Source organism: Colletotrichum spaethianum (assembly GCF_022836535.1).
Source record: "Colletotrichum spaethianum MAFF 239500 DNA, contig14, whole genome shotgun sequence".
Lineage (NCBI taxonomy): Eukaryota > Fungi > Ascomycota > Sordariomycetes > Glomerellales > Glomerellaceae > Colletotrichum > Colletotrichum spaethianum.
In genome coordinates this window covers 861,360-884,092 of record NW_026054784.1, presented here as the reverse complement: position 1 = coordinate 884,092, position 22,733 = coordinate 861,360, and the positions used below count along the sequence as shown (strand labels likewise).

Genomic DNA, 22,733 nt, shown 5'->3' with positions numbered 1-22,733 from the left:
CTTTTCCCGGCGAAAAGAAAGAGAGGAGCAACAACAAAGCACGTTCCATTCGTCACACCGCCACAGCAGATCTGTGAGACACGGCCATGTCTGTCACAAACCAGGCATGGCAGGTGGGCGAAATCGGATAATTGGGGTCGTTGCGATCTTCGCAGGCTGAGCTCAGCTGTGCTCTCTGTGGGGGAGTGCCTCCAAAAGTAGTGTCGTTCTTCTTTGGATAAGCGCAAGGCACAGGGTTGTGCAACATGGTTGAGCCTTGACGGACAAGTAGCGAAGAACTGGTCGTGTAATCCACCTCTTTGCGCCATTTCCAATGTTAACCCGCAACGCTTGACATCATTCGAACGCGTTTACAAAATCGTGCACTTGGACTTCTTCTTCTGCTGAGGCACGGGTCGGGGGTTCAGGACAGCGCTGGGGAGGCTGGTTAGCCTAGTTCTCGTACTCAATCATAGCATCAATCCTACCGAATAGCCTCGTCGAAAACACTCTTGAGATTTCGCTGCGTCAGAGCAGAGCACTCGAGGTACTTGTGCGCCTTGATCTCCTTAGCACAGATCAGGGCCTGATCATACGAGACGGGCTCCATGCGCTTCTGGCGGAGCGACTCGAGGGTGTTGGGGTCCTCTCTCAAATCGAGCTTGGTGCCGACGAGAATGATGGGAATATTCGGCGCATGATGATCGATCTCGGGGTACCACTGCGTATCATTAGTGCTGATGCCCACGTGGCGAGGCTGCAGGTCGCCATACCTTGGCCTTGACGTTGTCAAATGATGGCGGGCTGACAATCGAGAAGCAAATGAGGAAGACGTCGGTCTGGGGGTAAGAAAGCGGGCGCAGTCTGTCGTAATCCTCCTGACCAGCAGTATCCCAGAGTCCCAAGCTAATCGGCTTTCCATCGACCATCACACTCGCCGAGTAGTTGTCGAAGCTAGAAGAGGGTCAGGCCTGGTCCTGACAGGCGGTCGCTTGGGATGGTGCTTACACAGTGGGAATGTACTCGCCGGGAAGGCGTTCGTTGTGTAGGAAATCAGCAGGCATGTCTGCGAAATGGGTCAGTCGCGAGGTATGGAGGGGCATCATGATGAAGGAAGCTTACCTTTCCGACAGCACCATCACCCGTCACCACACACTGCGAGATGAAGTCCGTTAGCCTTGTGTTCCTTCCCACTGAGGTCGGGGCGATAGTAATCGCAGGCGCGACGCACCTTCAACGACTGGACTCCTGGTTGAGCCATTTCTGTAGTATTCTAGATGATGTGAAGTTGGATTCCACAACAGTTAGCGCGAATAGAGTTCGCGGGTTAGGAGAGGCGGCGTCGAATTGGGTATCGATCCGAAAGGGAGTCTGCGAGGCCAAGTGTGACACAAGGTTGCCAAGTGGGAGGGACAGGGGAAAACGGCAAGCGGTTCTCTGGCGGCGCTCGCTCGGGTATGCTTGGTGGTCCTAGGGACTCGCAATTACGGATGGTCGTGTAGAGAGCTTTAGCGTAGAGTATGGGTACGATGTGGGATGAGGGCGGCGGGCTGGGAGTCGTGTCGTGTCGAACACACGGAGCGGTAACGGGTTCCAGGTAGCGAGGCAGACAAAACGGGGCGAGAGCGGTCGGAGGAACGATTACTCTCTCTGTGTATCTGTTTGACAGCAAGGTCAGGTCGGGTAGAGCAAGGCGGCAGGTTGAGGTCAGGTACGGACGGGTAGTAGAGCAGAGTTGGAGTGGCAGAAAACGAAGCAGACACACTGCGCGGCAGCAGCAAAAGACAGTTGCGGAGTCTAAGCTCTGGTGGGTTCCGATGGCTGCATAAAGAGTCGAGGTCAGAAATGTTTTGACACAGCGGAAGGGATTAGTGCCGCAGGAGGTGAAGCTGAAAGGGTGATAACGGTACCCTGTATATCTAACCTTCTTCTCAGGCAAAGTGGGGATGGGGCAATTGGGAAACCTGAGGGAAGGGAAGTGGAGGGGGTCGGGGGTCAGGGTGGGCAGAGGCGGTTTAGAGTCGCAGAGAGCGGTAGGGTCGTCGTAAGGTTCAGGGAAAGCACAGGTATGGGGAGGTAAGGTGAGGTACCTTGCTGTATGGTAAGTGTCCGTACAAAGGGTATGGTGTCAGGCCCAAGGGACAGACGGACAGGACTGGACTGGACTGGACTGGACAGGGCAAGGGGATGCCGACGGGACGGGGGTGGTGGTGTTGAAGTGGTGGGAGGTGGAAGCGTTGGACTGTGAGGGACGGGAGAGGAGGGCAGGACCAAACACACTCACTCACCAGGATAAGGTCCGCGTATGGAAATAGTGTCGAAGCAATCAATCAGATTCGGAAGGCGAAGAAGTCTGGGATTGGATCTGGTGATTGAGGGTGCCCAGCCACAGCAAGCTTGTTGAAGAAGAGAGGATTGGAGGGGAGTTGGTGACCTAAACAAAGACAGGAGTCAGGCAGCGGTGGCAGTAACAATTGAGAGAGGTGGAAGCAAAGGAGGACGGACGCTTCGAGAGTTGGTGGAAGGATGGCGGCGGATGGTTGGACGACGTATGCAGAGAGGGAGAGAGAGGCTAAGGTGCCGTGCGGTGAGGTACAGGGCGTACGGGTACGGGTACGGGCGACGTAAGGCAAGGCAAGGTATGGACTGATGTACCTAAACAGTCGGCATGGACTTGGGGTTGAGAGGTGAGAGAGGGGGGGGGGGGGGGGGGGGGGGAGCAGGAGGGGAGGGGAGAGGAGGCAAGAAGGGGCAATGGATGGCACGTACCGGAGTGCGGTCTGGCCTGCGATGTGATGCGATGCGATGCGCTTAGGTGCAGTGCAGTGCGTCGTGGGCAGCAAGGAGCTCCTGGCTGCAACGGTTTCGGCTTCGACGCGCTTTACCTTGTGTGCTTGTTCCCCAGTTCGAAGACCACTGGTCCGAAGAGTGGGAGAACGGCGGCAAATCCAGAGGGCAAGGTACAGCAGAGTCGCCAATCAACATACAGTGCAGCAGCCGTTCAGAGGTTGCGACACCAGGATGGGGGGTGGGTGGTGCGCACAGGTGAAGCAACAAAGATGGGACTGGCCGGCGCGTGGGAGGGGGCAGCTGCGAGATGCTCTGTCTGTGAGGTACAGAGTGAGTGTATGGACGCACGTCGGTACCGCGCAAGGTACCAATGGACGGGCGGGCAATCAGTTGCGCTGCTCTGCGTTTGACGGTGTGGGAAAGGCACAGATGGACAGGTTTAATGGGCTGGCACGACTGGGAAAGGGGCCAAGCTGGATTGGGTGGTGAAGACCCGGCAGGCGGGCACGGTGCAGGCCAGTCAAGTGGTGGTGTTTGAATGGGTGTGGATGTTTGGACAGTGGACGGTGGATGGTCGAAGGCGGATGGCAGCACCAGATGTGGGTGTCAAATGTGGATGAGGAACGAGGGGTGGTGGTGGTGGTGGTGGCACGAGACATCTTGGAAGAGGGCGCCGGGGAACCGACGACGGCCAACGGAATCGTCAGCGCGAGAGCAGACACCACAGGAGCGACGGCAGTGCGCACGAGAGAGAGAGAGAGGGAGAGCACAGAAGAGGGAGGACAGGAAAAGGAGAGCAAAGAGGCTGGATTCCGGTGCTGATTCTCGCGTGATGGTGTGTGGTGTGGTGTGGTATGGTTGTGGTTCTGGTGGTCCGTGTTGACTTCAGAGTTCCAGTGTCGGTGGTTGGCATTCGCAGACGTCCCGGCGCGAAGAGGGAGAGGTACTTGGGGGTACGTATAGGGTACTACCGACAGGCCAGTGAGAAGCAACATGGACGATGACCATGTCGTGCTTCAAGGGAACGAACCAAACTCTTTTTTTACCTCGAGTCGCCTTGGACAGTGTCAGATATCGAAGGGGCGGACGGGTTCATAGGGAGATGACATGTCGAAGCAGGTGCCAGATGAATTACATTAGTCCATACGGCACGGCGTCGAGCAAGTCGCTGATGCCGCTGAAACCACGGCTGGAAACTCCAGCGGCATCGACCGATATCCTCCCATTGGCTGTAGGTCGCGAGAAGAGGCCCGATTGGTGCTGTCTCTGAAAAGCCAAGATTCTTCAGGCGCCGACGCGACAGCAAGCTGATGGCGCTTCCTGTCGAGATTGAAGTGTCGCTGGGACCGGCTTGACGTCGAACCTTCGGTGACAATGACGGGCTCCCAAGGCCGCCATTACCAACGTGTCTCTATCTGATGTGCAGAGGAGTGGAACTCTGCTGTTGATCAGACCGACATATCGCCAAGGTTAGTCTCTCGCAACTTGTTTCGGGCCTACCATCGATCCTGATAACTCAGCCAGTGGGCGGAAGGAAGCAAGGTCAACAAGTCTGACGCTGACGATGGCTTGGGTCGCGATGGCACACAAGAATAGGAACAAGAGGGGCACCTCGCTCATGTCTACTGTTCAGGACCATCGAGTCTCTCGACGTACGGCTTGGTTCTCGAGGTAAGGTTAAGTTAAGTACCTTGCATGTCAACCAACCACACGCAGTTCGCGATGAGAAGGAGCTAAAAAGTTAGTAACGTGCGCGCAGGGAGCTCTCACGTTTTCTCCAGGGGAGCCTTGATAGAACCCCTGAAGAGCCCCATTTCAACGTTCAATATTCAATCTTTGTCACCGATCAGCCGTCCAACAGAATCGCCCTCTGCAATTTGATCAACCGGAGCGGTCACCCCTTCTGGGAGATGGTGAATGAGGTTCCCCCTTTCCGTTGCCCATTCGGAAGGAGTGCGTGGGCACGAGCACGGCTTCTTCCCTGAGGCATTCCCATCCACCGGCTGACCCCGTGCCTTCCCAGAGAGCAAAGTTCTTTCCATCTCTCTTCCTCTGGACGAGACCGAAGGGAAGGAGACAGGGAGGCCGCGACCAGCAAGTGGATACGGTGTCCGAAAGGAGTATAGCCCCGGCTCGGCCATCAGAGACTGGGAGACTTTGCGAAACTCGCAAGGGGCTGGGCGCGATATCTGTCAAACGCGGCAAACCTCCCACTGTCCTGTTAGCCAGCCGACTCCTCTGCCTCGTCCTCCAAGTCCCCCTCGTCGTTTCCGTTGCCGTTTCCTCTATGGCCCAAGTGTCTGATGAGTCGGGTCCCCTTTGTTTCTTGTTAGTCTCCATCGCCTTCTTGGACGTCCAGTCTCGTCTCGTCCGTCTGTCGTTGTGGTTCGCCCACACACAAGCGAAAGGGAAAAAAACGTCCGTCCCCTTTCGCCGCCCGCCCGCCCTCGCCCGCCCCAGAACGAAAGTTCAGGCGCCACTTGACGCACGTCTTGTAACAAATCTGCCTGCCCTTGATGGAACACTCGAGGAACCGTTTGAAGCTCCTTCTCTTCGCCGTCCTTGGTCTTCGAGGGGGGTGCCCGGCCTAATCATTCACACTGGCCACCCACTCCACTAACACCCGCCGCTTCACTCGCCCTCTTGTGCGCGCCTACGTTGGCGAGCGCAGGTGCTCTTTCCGATACTGAGGTTGACGAACCCCCGACTCGGAGGACGCCCGCCCAGCCTTGGTTGACCAGAGCACTCGGGCATTCAACGGGCCCAGCGCTTTCCTGACCCCACGGCCGTTGCATCAACCCAAATACCCGGCCTCACTTTGACGGAGACCGGCACGGACATCGAGTCGACCCCATTCAACATCCTAGTCGTGCTCTACCTGCGCGTTACGCTTTCATCGGCATCTCCAATCATTTGTTGCTGAACGGTGTCCGCCGTTCCGACCATCCACCTTAGCCGCCCCTCGGAGTCCATCCGACTGGCATCAACCACACCGAATTACTGACTTTTTCTGATCTCCTTTACCCGTCCTATCTCTTCCTTGTTCAACACCTCCTGTCAAATGGAAGAAACACTCGTCAGATTACCGGTTTTCTTGGCGTTGACGATGCAGCCCACAAGGGCGGTTGCCTCGAGGCCTTCGGAGGAGAAGCCGGAGAGGTGCTAAGCCGTTGGATTGATTCGATGGAGACATGGAGGTGTGTTCTCGAAACATTACTAGGTATCGCTTGTTTCCCGTCACGAACCCGACTCAACTCGTCGCAAGCCGCACAGATCGCTTCATTCACATGTAACCGCACCCATGCGTCTGGCTACGCACCACAGCACTGCGGACGTCATCAAACCACTCTGTCTGATAGCATTTCCCACGGGACCGCCGATCGTAGGGGTGCTCGGCTCGGCGTCTGTCACCTGCCTCGTTCGCGAGAGAGCCTTGCTGTGCTTAGGATTGCCGGGTCTGCTTCTGGGACCGAGTTTGAGACTCGTCTCGTTCCCCGGCAGGATCCCAGTCTGTTGCAGTTCAATGCGTGCTAACTGAATAGATGGCGAGATGCCCATAGGCTATGAGTTGAGTGCCACTCGTCCACTCACTAACTTCAGGCTGCAAGAACTGTCTGGCAACACCCCTCACCATGTCTTCCCCGCTTACCAACCCTCGACCAAGCATCTGTTCGCCTTCGGAAGCATCCGTCGGAATGTTCATCGTTCGTTGAACGCCGGTGTCGATAAACACACCATTCGCAAACGCCTGGGGAATGTTCTGCTTCGCAATGTCCCTGTCCTGTCACTCCCATCGAGACAGACCTGTCTAAAGAAGTGACCTTATTTGCTTAAACCCGATGGAGACATCGCGCGAACATGCGCAGCAGCTACATCATCGACATTAACATGGTTGGCGTTGATGGGCACACTGCTCTACTGCCTCTCAGACACTCGAGCAGCACGTTGTTAGAATCTGATAGGAACGATCCGACAGTCGTAGAGAGCTCGTCGTAGTAGCCCCAGATCCACGTCGGCGCGGTCGAGATGAGGTCGAACGCGGGGCGGTGCTCCTTCATAGGGTCCAAATCCGGATCCATACGGAGCAACCGGAGTCGCCACCCGGTATTCTCCATCAAAGGCCGGGCGGCCCAGACCCTTCCCCAGGAAGCACTCGATCTGGGCCACGGCCACAATGGAGTTTGTGGCAATAACTCGCCTAGCAGTGTTGGCGGGCATGAGCATACCATCGACGCCGGCAAATGTCAGGTTTACGTAGATTTCATCGTCCATTTCTTTGCGCTCATCTTTGCCAAAGGCCGGCATTGGAAATGCGCAATGGACAATGTAATCCACTCCATTGACGGCTTATTGTAGGCACTGAATGTCAGTGTGCTTGGTACCAAAACGCAGGAGAGTTAGTCATTGGATGGTGTGAGGCCTTGCATGCTCGGTGCCACCAATATTTGCCAATGCCGGACTGGAATCTGCGGCGCACCGAACGCGCTAAGGCGTGACGAGAGTCTTGAAGCCAACGAAGCCTGTGGTGTCGGTCAGGAGTGTAAGTTTGCCCGGCATGCTGTAGGTTATCTCGTTGTCTAGGTGTTGTGGAAATCTCATAAGATCAAGTAGGCTATTGTCATTGAGCTCACAGCTGAGCTGCTACATGCATCGACAACCGTTTGACTTTACATCATGGGATTCTTGCCGGATCCTCATGAGGAGTCTGCTACTGAAGGACGTGCCCCATCCACGGCTGAAAAGTTAGATGCAAGCACACAAAATCCGTGATGGTATCAGCTACTCTTAAACCAGACGTGGTCTATGGCTGAGACCAAGACTCATCGCTGTTGAGCTGGGGAATACCATCTACTCAGCTCCATGATGCGCCGTTAAGCCTGGCCTACGGCGGGATGAAGCGGGACCCATGCGGGATGGTACGCCGCAGATATTGAGGCTGGGAAATGAGGCAACTAAGTAGAGTTTCGTTAAACGTGCATGGCTGGGAGGTATTGGTCGTAGGGCTGAGTAGAAGTCCAGGAACGCGAGCTTGATCTCGATTAACTTCTAGATCGTATCATGGAGGTTTGCAAAGTTGGGCACACTTGATGATGCCGAATGAATCGAGTCCTCGACTACTTGAGGACTCTTGCTCCGGAGCGGCATGACGTACTTTGAGACGGAGATGGCTGAACACACTCTGCCCCTGTAAACTCATTCGGGGTGGAGATCGAACATGGCTGGCGCCGACAACCGGGTTAAAAGTCCGAGTCGGAAATTGAAGAGACATCAGAAGGCATCCGGCAGCGAACTCGAAGCCTGACAACGCGCGCCCAAACGAATCTAAGCGAACCGCCTCAGTGAGAGTCTGAGTCCACGAAACGGACTGCACTTTCTGCAAGGGAGTGTGTTGTCGAGTCAGTATTCGCCTCCTTGTCTTTCTCGGGTTCCTCGTTTTCGGTTGCCGAACTTTGAACTAGACTCCAGCTGTCATTCTGGAAGCACGAGCCTCCCTCTAACTAACACACTGCTGGTATGTACCACTGTAGGCGTGCCACCTCCGCTAGGTACTCTAGTCATGAGAAAAACTTTCGGTGAGCCGGGCCCGCTGGGTGCCGGTAGCGGGGCCGGACGAGTGGATGTGTTTGTCCTGGCCCGTGCGTCGGCGACCCTTGTTGACGACATCCGTCGCACGGCGCAAAGGCGCGTCGAGCGTCGCGTCGTCCTGCACAGCTCCGAGACAGCGGGGGGAGTTCACACCGCGCCCACGACCGTCGACAAACTCCACTTCACCCGAACTCCGGACTGCTTCCAGACGGAGGAACATTATGCTGTCTTGGGTCAATTGATTTGTACCTAAACCTGCAGCGCAACCGGGCGGCGACGCCTATTCACCTAACGTCCTTGCACTCTTCGCGAAGTACGGCTAACTTGCCGCCGTTCCCCCATCACACGATGTCCTCACCACCCCTCCGCACTCCTCTCACAGCCCGCCTCGCCGCCGCGGCGGGCGCGGACGACGACGATCCCCTCTTCTCCTCCGCGCTCGACACAACATCGACACCGTACCGCCGCGCCACTAACCTCGACCCTCCATCAAGCCGTGCCTCCCTCCACACGCCGTCCAACAACCCGCTTCGCAGCTCCCTCCGCAGCCCCGCTCACCGCGGCCTCTCCGCCTCGGGTCGCCGCTCCATCGCCGTAGCCACGACACCGCATGCCCGCGCCGCCTACCGCACCATCGACGCCCGACGTGCGGCGGCGCTGACCCCCGGCAAGAACAAGCGGCGCGAGAGCTTCCGGCCGCGGCGGGAGTCACTGCACGACGTCCTCCGCGGGCTGAGCCGGGTTGTGAAGCACAACACGCAGCCCATCTCCTCATCCTCGTCGCCCAGCGACTTAGGCTCGAGGGCGCCGAGCGCGAGCCTGCCGATCCGGACCGTTGGCGGGGACCGGAGGAGTCTTGCCTATGGGGACGACGACGACGACGATGACGAGCTTCCCATCGATAGGCCGAGGTTGTCGTTGCCATTGGACGTCGAGGATGACGACGACGACTTGGTGGCGCCCGAGCTGTCGCAGATTGACGAGAACGCGACGATTGAGTTTCCCAGAAGGGCGTACACGGACCAGCCATCGCGGATGTCGATGGGTAGTGTGCGGTTGAGCGAGTACAGGAACTATGACGACTTGGACGACGACGACGATGGCGAGGAAGGCTTCTTTCCTGGGTTCGAGGTTGGTGCGTTGGACGAGGAGGGCGGGCGAGACCAGGAGGAGTCGTTTGACAGGTGAGCGCGACAAGAGTGGCATGCTGGGTTTGAAGACGAGTGCTAACACGGGTCGCAGAATTGAGGACGAGAACCTTCGGCGGCAGACGCTCGCATCTGCAAGGGAAAGCGACTTTGGGTTCGAGGTGCCCATTGACGCAGACAATCAAACGACGTTCATGATGGCGGTGGAGGGACAGAGCTCGCCGGCACGACCACTGCCGGAAATCACAGACGAGCAGCCGTCCCTGAACATCGCGCCGGCCTACGACGAGCCGAACCCTCCCATGGACGAGGACGTGGGCTTTGGCAACTCCTACTACGACCTGCGCAGCTCGACGCCGGTTGAACCGGCCGAGGCGACGGAGTTCGGCGACGAGACCAAAGCCAGCGCGCACTTTGGGCTGCAGAGGCCGCACAAGACGAAGCGCGGCGTCAAGCTGTCAAAGTACAACGTCGAGTACCCGTCCCTGCCGCCGGCGGTGGTCAAGAGGCTGGCCAACACGTTTGCGCAGTCGAGCGGTATCAGCAAGACCAAGATCAGCCCGGAGACGCTGGCCGAGATCCAGCGCGCGTCGGATTGGTTCTTTGAGCAGCTGGGCGACGACCTGTCGGCGTATGCCAAGCACGCGAAGCGGAAGACTATCGACGAGAGCGATATGCTTACTCTCATGCGGAGGTATGTTCTGTTTTTACCAAGTCACTGGGCCCTATTTGGGGTATCGGCTTCTCTTTTTTTCGTTTTGATATATCCACAGATTTTTGTACAAGTTTTGTTTGTCTAATAATCTTACAGACAACGCCAAACCAACCAGACGACCACCCCCTTTTCCCTGGCGCACAGATACCTGCCCCGGGAACTGCTGCAGGAGTTGAGGATGCCCAAGCCGCCGCCTCCGGCGGAACCGAGGAAGAAACGCCGTCGCGTGACCGACGGCGAAGGAGAGGAGGAAGTGACTTGAACGCTTTTATATCACACCACTACGACCCACGACCTCTCTCAAAAGAGGCAAGAGTACCCTTACCAGTGCTTATTCATGCGCACCCGTCGTGACACGTCGGATGGGGGCTTCTTGACGACCATCCACAACATAATTGAGGTGGCAAACGCAAGCCCGTACCTGCCATAGGGTATCAGTATCGGCTATGAAGAAATCATTGAGGATAACGAAGGAAAGCAAACGAGTCTTACCAAGTGAAGATGTACTGGGCATGGTTGTTCCGCAGGTTCACCTCGGCGGCTCTTCCGATAGGGATACCCCTGGACTTGAGGTCAATGACGCGGAAGAACTCATGGTCTGCGAGGAAGGGTCAACATTAGCATGTACACCGTAGCAAAGCCCCCCTCGCAGTAGAAGGGGGGGTAGCCCTCAGGGACAGACAGTCCACATACCCATAGTAGCCTCAATCCAAACGGGCTGACTCCCCGTCAGCTCCGCCATCTGGTGCACGTCAGGGAAGAAAAACTCCCAGCGGTCCGGGCGGTTATCCGGCGTGAACATGTTCTTCTTCCACGGCTCCCGCAGCAAGCCCTCGACCGTGACCTCGCCCCTCGGCAGCGCGTTCGCCGGCCTCTTGCGCTGGTCCGCCATGTCCTTGCTGATCCACCCGCGGTTCACCAGCACTGTGGTCCCGTCCCCTTCGCGCTCCAGCGGCGTGACGACCATGTAGCCCTGCTCGCCGTCCCACATCCTTGGCCCGATGAGCATCTCCTTGTCGTGGCGGAAGCGCCCCGTGGCGTAGACGCGGCGGTAGTCGAACTCTGCGACGGCTTCGGGGTCGATCTTGGGCGGAAGGGGCAGCGGGTCGCGGACGAGGCGGTCCTCGAACTTGGCGATAAGGTCCGTCTTCCAGCCGAGGCGCTGGACTTGCCATGTGCCGAGGGCGAAGGCGGTTATAGGGATCAGGGCGAGGATGATGAGACCCGGGCCGTGGCGGCGGCCGGCGCGGACCAGGTCGGGGGGATTGTCGACTATGGAGATGAAGTCTGGGGGCGGTTCGGAGGCGCGGGCGCGCGGGGTGCTGTGGAACTTGCGGGTTGAGGTGTTGCAGGAGGAGGATGGTGTTGCTGTCGCACCAGGACGGGCGAGGATTCTGGGGCGGGCGATGGATTTCAGACAGGTCTGCGCTGCGAGGCCTGAAGGCCGGAAGAAGGCCCTTGGCAGTGGAGGCGGCATCGTGAATTGGTCGTTTCTTGCGCCGCAGGTTGGTGGTGGGTGCGAGTGGGAGAGTCGGGAGCTTGGAGTTCGATGAGGTCAGGATATTTCGGTTTTTTGGGGTCCGACGGTTTCCCTTTCCAGGGTACCTACCGGCGGCGGGCAGCACGGATTGAGCTGCGTTTTGGAGAGCTGTTGCAAGTGGCGTCCAATGTGGGCTCAATTGGCGGGCGATGATTGGCTAGCGCACACGATGGGCTGGTCCCCCCGGAAGGGAGGGATAGGATTAGCACCGGACTAAGGCAAGGTCCTCTCTTTGAATGCACGACGACACCTGTCCCCTGTTATCTGTTGAGCTTCTGATATCCTTACTCAACAGCAATTGCTTCTGCGAACTTCATTTGCAAGATCAATCTCGCGACTCTGAGACTCGGACGCCGATTAACGTTTTGGGTTTGAAGCAGCAGCTATTGAGACGATCTCACGTATACTTCGGTTCGGCTCTGGTTGTGCCACCTGCGTTGAGATCCACATCATCCCTCCTTGCCTCTATAGGAGCTGGTTCAGCGAACTTCATACATCGCAAGGACCGATCTCCCGAACAATAGCCGGGAGCTCAAGGACGTCATCATGTTCTTCACGGGAAGCTTGCAAGAAGGCATAGCCACGGCGCTGCAGCAGAGCAAATGTGTATTCTGCTTTGTCACGGGTGAGCTTATATTCCCCGCTCTGAACCTCATTCGCAAACGGTCAACTGACACAGGCTAGACGAAGAAGCTGAGAGCCAAACCTGGGAGACTGAGTATCTGACTGAAAGCTCTGTGAGTAACAAGGTCCTCCAAAATGAGGCGTTTGAAGCTTACGCATTTTAGGTTGCAGCTTTGCTACGAAATGAAGCAGTCGCCCTACGGATGAAGAAGGGCTCGGAGGAAGCGGGCTATCTAGCCGCCATCTTCCCGCTTCCCAACACTCCTACCGTTGTCATCATCAAGAATGGTGACCTCAAGGAGTACATCACCGCCGGAACCAGCAAGGATGAGTTTGTCAGAAGAGTGACCACGGCCTTCCGCGGCGCTCAGGGCCAACCCGCCGTCCCCCAACCCGCCGTCCCCCAGCCCGCCGCAGCCGCAGCGCCTGCTCCGGCTGCTCAATCGACTGATGACTTGTATGATGAGATTCCATATAACCCTCCCCAGGCTGCAGCTCCTGCAGTCAACACCCAGACCCAGCCCGCCAGGACTAGCACATCTGACTCTAGCCCCCGCGGCCCCGCCACCCCGACGCAGGAGGAAGAAAACGCCGCCACCCTGCGCGCTGTCCTTGCAGAGCGTGCTGCTCGTCTCGAGGCCCAGCGCCTGGAATCAGAGCGCAAGGCGAAGGCAGCGCGCGCCGCCGCCGCCGAGAAGGCCGAGACCGACAATTCCAAGCAGGCTGAGCAGACTCGCAACCACAAGGAGGCCCTCAAGAAAGCGCGCCAGGAGGCCGCGGACGAGAAGGCGCGCATCCTGAAGAAGATTGAGGACGACCGCGCCGAGCGAAGGGCCAAGGCCGCAGAGCGTGCTGCCATCCGGAACCAGTCGTCCTCGCCGAAGCTGGGCGATGTTGCCGCGGCGTTGACGAGGTCCGAGTCTAGCTCGCTGGCGCCATCGACATCCTCCGCGAGCGGTATGACCGCACTGCAGGTTCGTCTTCTGGACGGTTCCACGATTCGCTCGCGGTTCCCGAGCAAGACCACCCTTGGCGGGGATGTGCGAGCGTGGGTTGATGGCGAGAGGACGGACGGGAGCAAGGAGCCGTATCGGTTCAAGGTCGTGCTGGCGCCGCAGCCGAGCAGACTCATCGACGACACCGAGGAGAGCAAGAGTCTTACAGAGCTGAGCCTTTCGCCGTCTTCTACTCTCGTGTTGGCGCCTGTGGGGGCGCACGTCAGCGCTTACGAGGGGTCCTCGCTGGGGAGCATGGCTGTTGGGTTCCTGCTGTTGCCATTGACGCTGCTGCAGTGGCTCTGGGGGCTTATCTCGGGCGTGTTCTCCGGGCTCGGGGCCCAGAGGCAGGCCGCGGAGGAGGGTGGCGCGGAGCCTGTTACTGTGAGGGAGCAGCGCAAGGGAAAGTTTTCGCAGTTTGCAAACCCGGATGATCGGAAAACCGACCATCAACTTTACAACGGCAATTCGGTCAGTCTACCCATCCCCTATCCTAAGAGGGGGCGAATATTAAGCCTGAATACTGACTGTCGTAGTTGAACTTTGAGCCGCGGCCAGACGAGAAGAAGGACGAGTAACGAAGGTTTCGTAGAAACGTGTCACAGCAATAATTTGAAGAGATGCAGCAAGTTGTGGCGAGTGGGAATGTCATTTATTGTACACCGTGGGAGATGTAATATTTTGGTCAAAAAAAGGCCCCACGCTCAATGCTTCCGCCAATGCATATGCCATGCGAAATCCCGTGAAGCTCCTAGCCCCGTTTTGCCATTTGTTGTTTTGGATTTCCATTCCATTTCCCCTTTGACTATTAGTTTACATATAAGACCCTCCTCCCTCCGACGCATGGCAGCATCAGAGGGGAGGGCTTCAACAACTCATGCACTAGCGTCCGAACTTCAAGCTACGAGACGTGACGTGAAGATAGAAGGCGTCTAGTACTGGCTGGCGGCCGCCTGGCAAGCCTTGAGCTGCTCGAGGTACCAGTTGCAGATCTGCATGTTGCCGCCGTGCTCGTCCATGCACTTTGTGAACTGCTGGGTCGCGCCGGCGCAGTTGTTGCCCCACTGCTGCGTCGTCTGGGACTCGCCCGAGGCGACGGGAGAGTTGGACTGGGGCGCAGCCTCGGCAGGCGCGGAGGAGCCGCCGCCGAACATGCCGCCGATGGCGTGGCCGATGGAGGAACCGATTGCGACACCGCTGTTGAGGGCTTGTTAGCAAGGTTTCTATGGTTTCTGGCACCTCTGTAGCCTTGTGAAGGGAGCAGAAACAATCGTCAAGCTCAGAAACTTGAGAACTCCGCCTGCGGTTGTAGATTTTCGCGGGGAGCTCGAAGAAGGGGAACTAGACGTACGCAGCAGTGCTGGCCATCTGACCGAAGAGACCAGGGCCCTGCGAGGGCGCGGCGGCGGGGGGAGCAGCGGCCGGGGGAGCGGCATGCTGTTGGGGAGGAGCGGCCATGGTGGTGGCAGGGCGGGACTGGACGGGGGCGGGCTTCGCGGCCGAGACGGTAGGGCGCGAGGGGGCGGCGCTGGGGCGGCCGGCGGAGCGTTGACGAGGCATTTTGAATGTGGTTAGGGGTTGTTTGCTCGGGGTAGAGAGAGTGTGTCGTAGGTGGTTCGTTGGATCGTGAAGAAAGAGTGTGTTGGTGTTGAGAAACAAGTTGAAGATGCTGTCGTGGTGGATTGGAAGGAAAGTCGGCAGAAGTTATGCGCCCGGCCGGGGTTAACGCTACTGCTGTTGAAAGATCGGCTTTTTTGGGGGAATTTGAGCCGGGGTGGGTGGCGAGGCGTGGCCAATCACTGGATGGCGAATTTGGTCGTGGTCAGGAATTTGGAGAAGGGGTTTTTCTTGGATAGATGGGTATTTCGTCGGGGGCATCGGTGGAGACGAGCTATTTAACAAAAGGGGTTCTGCTCCGATGTGGATTATCCTGAGTGGCAATGAGATTGAAGTGAACAAGGGCCAGCGAATGCATAGTTTGGAGGTTTGATATATTGTGGTTCATTATGTGATATTCATGTCTATCTCGAGGGTATCCGTTATCCCAATGCAAAAAAAAGAATACTCACAACTCTCTCCTAGTGATGAGCGCCACAACATCATGCTTGAGCCTCGATCTCACTTATGTTGGCCATAACCAGGCCTTGGCTTTTCTTGAGCCTCATCTGGCCTGGTAATAATCTGGAACCCAACCACCGAGGCTCGTTTTTTCCCAACCTAACGACGTCCCAGGACATCTGATACACCGCTTGGGTTGCCAATGCCATCTCACAGCCTCGGAAACCCGGCGTGCTGTGCGCTTCGTTCAGTTTCACTTCCGTATTCATCTAGGTCTTCAAGAGCTGTTCTTCTTGCCGGCGCTCTTCCGCCTCGAACTCCTCAGCTTCTTCTCCGGACCGGAGGAGCTAGCCGATGGTGACTCGGGCGCGGGTCTCTTGGGCTTTTGCATGGAGTTGAGCAGGGCCTTGGCGCGTTCCTCGGCCAGCTTCTCCTCGAGCCTCTTCTTCAAGCCTTTGTCGTTCTCGCCCTAAAAAGGTTAGCCCGGGTTCTCATTGTTGTCTGGCGCGAGACACTTACAAGATCCGCCTTGAGAATCCTTGTCGCGGCCTCAGTGTTGACGGTCATGGTTCGCTGAGCCGGTGCTTCCTCAACCTTCTTGATCTTTCCAAAGTACTGCTGCACTCGCTTGAGCTCCGTCATGACCTGGTGGTCCTTGGCGTCTACGCCTTGCAAACGGAGGGAGGCTGCAGTGAGGGTCAGTGACCGATCTAGTCGGCAAAGGGGAGAATACCAACAGAAGAGGAGAGATTCGATAGCATAGGCTGTGAGGGCGAACATCTTGGCCTTGTCGAGAAGCGGGAGTTCGTTGGCCATTTCGGGAAGGCCATCAATCAGGGGCTTGAGCGCATCCTCAAGAGAGTCGATGTGAGAATCGAGCTTCTCCAGATCGGGTGCCATATCCTTCAACGCCATTTTGAGGGGATTGGTGGTGTGGTAGAAAGAGTAGAGTGAGAGGCTGGAAGAGCGAGCATGAAACGCGATAATCCGAGGCCAACGCGTGGATGTAAGTTAAAAGCTTGTTGGTAAGGCCCTTCTCATCGATGAGGCGGATGCTGAAAATTCAAGAATCCGGGGGTTGAAGGATTTGCATGTATCTAACGGGGCGCTGGGATGGCTGCATGCTCGGTGGGTCTCCTGCTGGCCGGGAATCCACGGTTACCTTACCTTAGCACGCGCCAAAATTTGAGGAATGTACCCGTCATCCACACCTCGAAGCCGCCTCCTACTTGCGACAAAGACTACACGCTCATTAAACACGAATCGACTTCCTACAGTTTCCGATACCACCTTTCGATACCCTTGAAAACGGAGAACACGCCCATTGAGTCGAGAATATCATACCAGCCGACAACCATCCTCAATCCCCCGATGAACACTGCGCAGTGATTGCGCCGAACCTCGAGAACCTCATCCACCGTGGCAGGCACTCTGGCAAGCCTTCCGAGACCGCGCCTCTCCGCGCGGATACCTACAAAACAGTTGGTATGGAGGACAGGTAGCGCATGTACCGGCCGGGGAGCCATTAGATGCGTCTCGGTCGACTCTTCGAATAAGCTCGGCCTTGGGCAGGGAGCGCCGCCACACGGCATCGCTCCTGGGATGGTGGCACCCAAGGAGATGGCGGCGACGGTCCCCGGCGCACAAACGGTGGGCGTACCAGCGGAGAAGAAGCAGAAGTTCTCCAAGGTGTTGGGACTACAGCCCGAGCAGAACGAGAAAGAGCTGTACGCCATTTTCAGAGCGGATGCATTGTCGAGGTTCTACGTGCCGGCGGTCATGATGGGCCACAACTCACCACCACCGCCATCGTCAAGGACCGTACATATCCTGGGGCAGGACGAGCGGTCAAAGTTTTTGTCACACGCACTGCACGGCATCTACGACTCGGTGAAAGTTGTCAACTTGCCAAGGAATACACCGTATCGTAACGTTTCCGGAAACACAGGAGTGAGGAGGAGCGCCGGTGGTTGGATCGAGCCAAACGCTGCGATAGATCAAGGCAAGGAACCAGAACACGAGGACGGGCACATCAGTAATTTGGTGGTTGGCGGTAGACCGAGTCAGACCGTAAAACTGCTCGAGCAGGTGAAGCACCGGATTGACGACCGAACGGCTGTCTGCTATGTTCAGGACGGGCTTGGAGTTGCTGAGGCCGTCAACAACCGGGTCTTCCGAGACGCAGAAAAGCGTCCGTCAATCGTTCTTGGACACATGAGTCATCCCCTGGCGTACGACCGCAAGACGAAGTCGGTCAAAGTGATGGCACCCAAGTACGAAACCGTCCTGACGGGCGTACGGCCATACACCGGCAAGAAGAAGGACAAGCACCTCTCAACAGATACTTGGCTTCGGACGCAGGGCATGCTGGAGAAGTTTGCGGCCTCGGACGTGCTCAAGGCGAAGGGCATGGCGCTCGACAGTTGGATGAAGCTCAAGATCCCGTCGCTTATGTTCTCGTCCGTTATCGACCCGATCTGCGTCATGCTGGACTACCGCTATGAGCAGCTCATCTACAATCCGACAGCGAATAAGCTCATCGCGCAGCTGCTCAGCGAGATCGCTGACGTCGTGGCGCGCATGCCCGAGGTCAAGAACTCTCCGGAGCTGCAGGCCGTTTTGCGGGGCGAGGGCATGCGCAAGGAGATCATGGGGAAGCTCAGGGGCAAGGGATCTGCGCCGAGCAAGATGGTGCTGCAGATCCAGCGCGGCATGTTGACAGACATTGACTACCTCAACGGGTTCTTTATTGAAAGGGGGCGCAGGTTGGGAGTGAAAATGCCTGCCAACGAGATGGTTGTCGGCATGGTGAAGGCGAAGCATAAGGCGCAACTAGAAAAGAACCGGTCATACATCCCTTTCGAGGTGACCTCAAGGAGATGAGTTAGACAAAGCCATAGACGGGCTGTAAACGTGGGTTTCATGTGTATTTATGGCGGATTAGCATTTGTATGACTACCTTGGACAATTCAAGACATTACTCAAATAATGACAAACCTCATTCCTCACAGATCATTGAGATTTTCTATGCAGTGAACACAACTAACAGCCTATTCAGGTTGGTCAGGTTGGGCCATTCCAGGGTACCTACTCCACGTACACCGTCATGAAATTTGTAAGGTACCATAACCCCCCAGAGGTCCGACCCCGCCAAAAACTTGGACGTCAGGCAGAGCAAGGCGGCCCCGCGTTTTCCTTTCGACCAAACACCAACACCGCGCGAACCGCAGCCAGATACCCACAAACATGGACGACTCCGAACTCGAACAGGTGAGTAATCGGCCTTGGTATACAAGCAAGGATAATTTCGGGACTGACCCAGCGCGACACGCAGATCCGCAAGGCCCGCCTCGAGCAGCTCAAGGCCCAGGGCGGGGCGGGAGGCAGCTCTGGCGGCGGCTCGAACCAGAAGCAGCAGCAGCAAGAACAGAGACAGTACGTCGCCCTTTTCCCTCTCTGAAATCAGATTTCGGGTCGAATCCCGTCGCGACAAACCCCAGAGACTTGACTCAACCGACCGATCGACCGCATCTCGAGAAAGTAGAACCAGCTAACCACCCACGCGACACAGACAACAGGAGCAAGAAGCCCGCCAACAGATCCTAAACCAGATCCTGCACCCCGAGGCGGCGGACCGCCTGGGTCGCATCCGACTCGTCAAGGAGCAGCGCGCGCTGGACGTCGAGAACCGGCTCATCATGCTCGCGCAGAGCGGTCAGCTTCGCAGCAAGGTCACCGAGGCCCAGCTCAAGGAGCTCCTCTCTGCCGTCGCCGATACCAAGGAGGAAGAGAAGATTGTCGTCAGCAGGCGCAAGGGGTGGGACGATGACGATGACGACTTGTTGGATTTGTGAGGGCTGTTGTCGCCGTCAGATCGAGTGAAGATGGGTCGGCTTGTGGGAGGGTATCATCAAGCATACGTATTCACCCCTATGTGGGCAGGCTTCTTGCGGAACGATCCGACCGAGGACGGCTGCAAAAAAGAGATGTTCATTGTGGGAGATAATGTGCCGGCGTTGGAGGGCGTTCTGAGCATGCTGCAAAACAAGCAGATTGGCTTCCGTCCGAGTGGAATTTCCATAGGACACTACCAAAAAATACTACATCTAACATACACTACATGTACAATTTCCTATGGCATCTATTTTACATCCCCTTCATAGCATCCTGCGCCCTCATCCTTTCCTCTCTCTCCCTCTTCCGGATAGCGCGCATGTTAGGCGGCCTCTCGATCCCCAGCTCCGTCCTCAACTCGTCCACGTCCCTCTCCAGCTGCTCCTCCCAGTAGACATTAATCACTTCCTTCGACTTCATTCCGTTCTTGAGCGCCCAGGGGCCATAGATCTCGCGGAACCTCTTCCTCTCCCCCTTCTTCATCGTCGCGTAGCTCAACACGGCCAAGCCCGTCATTGGGATTAGCGTGTTGGCGAACTCGAACGCCTTAAGCGCCACTTCGCCCTCTCGCACAATCGGCAGGCCCGTCAGCGCATGGAAGAAGTCGTGACACTCGCGGTACCGCTGCATGACGTACGCGCACTCCGGGTCGTCGATGTATCGTACCGCGGGCCGCGTGTCCGGGCTCACGCCCTCGGCGTCAAGCCAGCCGACGTAGGCCCTTCCGACGCTGTTCTCCGGCATCTTGCGCAGGCGGTCGAGGTTGAGGGAGGTAGAAGTTATGTGCGGCCGATCGCGGAGGATACGGCGGCCCGTCGGGTCCGCGAGCATGGCGTCGCGCAGGCGGTAGATAAAGTACGGCGTCGCGGTCGTCTCGCCGACGGCGGCGATGAGGTCGGCGCGGTAAGGGCTCAGGAGCGACCAGATGCCTGCGCCGATGGCGAGACCGGTACGCTCGATCTTTGTAAGGGGAACATGGCCGGGGTAGTTTGGTGGCGGGCGGTTGAGGACGGAGAACGGGCGGCTCGCCGGTAGGGAGGGCGTGATCGAGGAGCAGGCGGCGCAGATGGCGGGCAGGGCGCGGCGGGCTGGTGCCGCGGGAAGGGTTCGGAGGGCTTTCATGCTTAGTGTTTCTAGTGTTTCCAATTGCCGTTTACATGTCGTGGGAAGCCTTTGCGAAACTCAATTGAGGAAAAGGAGCTTTTCGGGAGCCGTTGAGAGCTATGAGCTCAAATCGGATGCTGGTGGTACGATAACCGGAACACTTTTTGAGAGCTCGGGGCAGTTCGATTACCTCACCTCGGTGGCGGGCCGCCCGAGAATTCAGAGGGGTCGGGGCATCGGTGGTCACTAGCGCCGACCTTTGTCGTTCTGCACGCTGAGCTGCAGTCTGCCAGTGCCGTCGTGGGCAAAGACAGGCCGTTCCAGATCGCCGGGATGCCTGTCGCGGCGGCTCTGATTCGTCGCTCAGGTTTTCGACGGCTCCCTCGTCTCAACTCGAGTTCTTCTGATTCTTGAGTCTTTTCAACAACCTCTTGTAAGTCTGAGTTATTTGGCTTTAAACTTTACCATAACCTTGCCAACTCATTTGTGTACAGACGCTCTACCATGCGCTCCCATCAGAACTTTGTGATACAGACCCTCCCTGTTCACGCGCGCGATTGACAAGCATTCTCACTCAATATCACTCTCACTGAGAGTTAGAGAGGTTGGATCTGCGATTCTCACGACTCGTAATTCCTTTCTAGTCTTTGTTCCAGACAGACTGAAGAAATACCGGAGGGCTCGAACGGACTGACTTTCAGCTGTCCTCATCTCTAAGTATTCAACTAGACTTTGCCATATCATCTTTGAAGATACCCAACACCAAGCTCACATTCATACTTAAACACAATGGACGCCATTGAGAGCCTCCTCTCGTGGGCCGAAACCCAAGGCGTAACAGTGTCCAGAGTTGGCCCCCGCGCTCTCCCAGGAAGAGGCATAGGCATGGTCGCAACCTCTCCCATAAAGGTACGTCTCCCCGATCTCAAGTTTCTTTCCAATAACCCATTTCACACCTCTCCCAAACTCACCACTAACACCCTCCAGAAAGACGACACAATCCTCGACGTCCCCATACCTTGCCTGAAATCCCTCGCAACCATTCCAAAGCCCCTAACACGGCCCTTTCCCAAAGATACCGCCGTCCACGCCCTCCTCGCCCTCGACATCGCCCTTGACGACACCCTCGACTTCAAAACTTGGTCTGCCGTCTTCCCTACGCCTCAAGACCTCTCCTCGTGCCCCCTTACCTGGCCTGAATCTCTAACATCCCTCCTCCCACCGACGGCATCCTCCCTTCTCGCTGCTCAGCGCGAAAAGTTCGAGGCCCACTGGGCTTTGGTGGCCGCCTCGTTTCCGGATATCAAGTACGAAGACTACCGCCACGCCTGGCTCCTCGTCAACTCGCGCACATTCTACCACGTCACCCCCAAGACCGCGAAACGCTCCCGTGACGACCACATGATCCTCCAGCCCGTCGCCGACCTCCTCAACCACTCCTCGCGGGGCTGCTCCGTCGCCTTCGACGACCAGTCCTTCACTATCAAGGCTGACAGGGACTACGCTCCCAAGGAAGAGATCCACATCTGCTACGGCCGGCACAGCAACGACTTCCTCCTCGTCGAGTACGGCTTCGTCATGGCGCAGGGCGAGAACGAGTGGGACGAGGCGTGTCTCGACGACGCGGTCCTCCCGCGGCTGAGCGCTGCTCACAGACGACGGCTTGAGGAGAGGGGGTTCTTGGGCAAGTATATGCTCGACGCCGAAATGGTATGCTACCGGACGCAGGTGGCGCTGCGAACGCTGGTGTTGCCTTCGAGGCGCTGGGCGCAGTTCGTTGACGGGTTCACGGATGGGGAGGCGGAGCAGCCCGAGGTCGACGCGCTGTTGCGTGAGATTCTCACAGCGTATGATCAGGAAATCGAGTCCAAGGTCGAGGCCGTAGGCTTACTGGACGAAGGAGAAGAATTCCAGAGGCAGATGGTCGTGACGCGCTGGAAACAGATACAGGAGCTGGTGCGAGCCACGATCCAGAAACTCGATACATGAAGTGCATAACAGTCAACCGTCCTCTGAAGAGAAATGAAGTAACGAACCGCAACAGTCGATTGTGCTTTTGAACTCTTGAACTATAACGCCGGTGCCGAGCTGCCAGGGTTCCGTTCCCATGCAGCCGAATTCTAATAGTACACATACAGCAAAACCAAAAACTCAATTGAAGGGTTAAAGGTGGTAAACCCTCCTCCCCGTCCAACCGCCGCAACCTAGGGTTTAGGTTAGGTTTCATAACTGGTCCAGCTTTCCCAAACACGCAAGCTCTCTTGGTTCTCCAGGATGTCGTCATGATATGCAGACAAGAG

The 22,733-nt window shown here is 57.1% G+C and overlaps 12 protein-coding genes across 12 annotated transcripts; 5 read left to right on the top strand and 7 right to left on the bottom strand.

The window, feature by feature from the left end:
• Positions 1-350: 350 nt before the first annotated feature.
• ColSpa_06200 (Ras-related protein Rab-11B) lies at positions 351-1,043 on the bottom strand (the record flags this gene model as incomplete). The annotated part of the gene is given in 4 exon segments (XM_049272412.1): positions 351-414; positions 468-736; positions 753-933; positions 988-1,043. The coding sequence occupies 4 exon segments, from the start codon at positions 1,041-1,043 to the stop codon at positions 351-353; spliced, it is 570 nt and encodes a 189-aa protein (XP_049128369.1).
• Positions 1,044-6,717: 5,674 nt separating this feature from the next.
• Positions 6,718-7,074, bottom strand: ColSpa_06199 (uncharacterized protein; the record flags this gene model as incomplete). The annotated part of the gene is made up of 1 exon (XM_049272411.1): positions 6,718-7,074. One exon carries the CDS (start codon positions 7,072-7,074, stop codon positions 6,718-6,720), a length of 357 nt encoding a protein of 118 aa, XP_049128368.1.
• A 1,246-nt stretch (positions 7,075-8,320) lies between these two features.
• On the bottom strand, positions 8,321-8,575 carry ColSpa_06198 (uncharacterized protein; the record flags this gene model as incomplete). Its single annotated transcript, XM_049272410.1, has 1 exon — positions 8,321-8,575. The coding sequence occupies one exon, from the start codon at positions 8,573-8,575 to the stop codon at positions 8,321-8,323; it is 255 nt and encodes an 84-aa protein (XP_049128367.1).
• A 128-nt stretch (positions 8,576-8,703) lies between these two features.
• On the top strand, positions 8,704-10,480 carry ColSpa_06197 (inner kinetochore subunit cnp20; the record flags this gene model as incomplete). Its single annotated transcript, XM_049272409.1, has 3 exons — positions 8,704-9,539; positions 9,598-10,197; positions 10,315-10,480. The coding sequence occupies 3 exons, from the start codon at positions 8,704-8,706 to the stop codon at positions 10,478-10,480; spliced, it is 1,602 nt and encodes a 533-aa protein (XP_049128366.1).
• A 59-nt stretch (positions 10,481-10,539) lies between these two features.
• Positions 10,540-11,695, bottom strand: ColSpa_06196 (cytochrome oxidase assembly protein shy1; the record flags this gene model as incomplete). The annotated part of the gene is made up of 3 exons (XM_049272408.1): positions 10,540-10,639; positions 10,711-10,816; positions 10,912-11,695. 3 exons carry the CDS (start codon positions 11,693-11,695, stop codon positions 10,540-10,542), a joined length of 990 nt encoding a protein of 329 aa, XP_049128365.1.
• A 609-nt stretch (positions 11,696-12,304) lies between these two features.
• ColSpa_06195 (UBX domain-containing protein 5) lies at positions 12,305-13,955 on the top strand (the record flags this gene model as incomplete). Its single annotated transcript, XM_049272407.1, has 3 exons — positions 12,305-12,383; positions 12,554-13,848; positions 13,914-13,955. 3 exons carry the CDS (start codon positions 12,305-12,307, stop codon positions 13,953-13,955), a joined length of 1,416 nt encoding a protein of 471 aa, XP_049128364.1.
• Positions 13,956-14,309: 354 nt separating this feature from the next.
• ColSpa_06194 (mitochondrial intermembrane space cysteine motif-containing protein MIX17) lies at positions 14,310-14,937 on the bottom strand (the record flags this gene model as incomplete). Its single annotated transcript, XM_049272406.1, has 2 exons — positions 14,310-14,574; positions 14,729-14,937. The coding sequence occupies 2 exons, from the start codon at positions 14,935-14,937 to the stop codon at positions 14,310-14,312; spliced, it is 474 nt and encodes a 157-aa protein (XP_049128363.1).
• Positions 14,938-15,712: 775 nt separating this feature from the next.
• On the bottom strand, positions 15,713-16,350 carry ColSpa_06193 (exosome complex protein; the record flags this gene model as incomplete). The annotated part of the gene is made up of 3 exons (XM_049272405.1): positions 15,713-15,904; positions 15,955-16,121; positions 16,173-16,350. The coding sequence occupies 3 exons, from the start codon at positions 16,348-16,350 to the stop codon at positions 15,713-15,715; spliced, it is 537 nt and encodes a 178-aa protein (XP_049128362.1).
• A 705-nt stretch (positions 16,351-17,055) lies between these two features.
• ColSpa_06192 (putative 2-dehydropantoate 2-reductase) lies at positions 17,056-18,318 on the top strand (the record flags this gene model as incomplete). The annotated part of the gene is made up of 1 exon (XM_049272404.1): positions 17,056-18,318. The coding sequence occupies one exon, from the start codon at positions 17,056-17,058 to the stop codon at positions 18,316-18,318; it is 1,263 nt and encodes a 420-aa protein (XP_049128361.1).
• Positions 18,319-18,681: 363 nt separating this feature from the next.
• Positions 18,682-19,289, top strand: ColSpa_06191 (uncharacterized protein; the record flags this gene model as incomplete). Its single annotated transcript, XM_049272403.1, has 3 exons — positions 18,682-18,705; positions 18,758-18,870; positions 19,007-19,289. The coding sequence occupies 3 exons, from the start codon at positions 18,682-18,684 to the stop codon at positions 19,287-19,289; spliced, it is 420 nt and encodes a 139-aa protein (XP_049128360.1).
• A 292-nt stretch (positions 19,290-19,581) lies between these two features.
• ColSpa_06190 (ubiquinone biosynthesis protein coq9, mitochondrial) lies at positions 19,582-20,451 on the bottom strand (the record flags this gene model as incomplete). The annotated part of the gene is made up of 1 exon (XM_049272402.1): positions 19,582-20,451. One exon carries the CDS (start codon positions 20,449-20,451, stop codon positions 19,582-19,584), a length of 870 nt encoding a protein of 289 aa, XP_049128359.1.
• A 771-nt stretch (positions 20,452-21,222) lies between these two features.
• On the top strand, positions 21,223-22,422 carry ColSpa_06189 (ribosomal protein arginine N-methyltransferase rmt3; the record flags this gene model as incomplete). The annotated part of the gene is made up of 2 exons (XM_049272401.1): positions 21,223-21,342; positions 21,421-22,422. The coding sequence occupies 2 exons, from the start codon at positions 21,223-21,225 to the stop codon at positions 22,420-22,422; spliced, it is 1,122 nt and encodes a 373-aa protein (XP_049128358.1).
• Between the last annotated feature and the right edge of the window lie 311 nt (positions 22,423-22,733).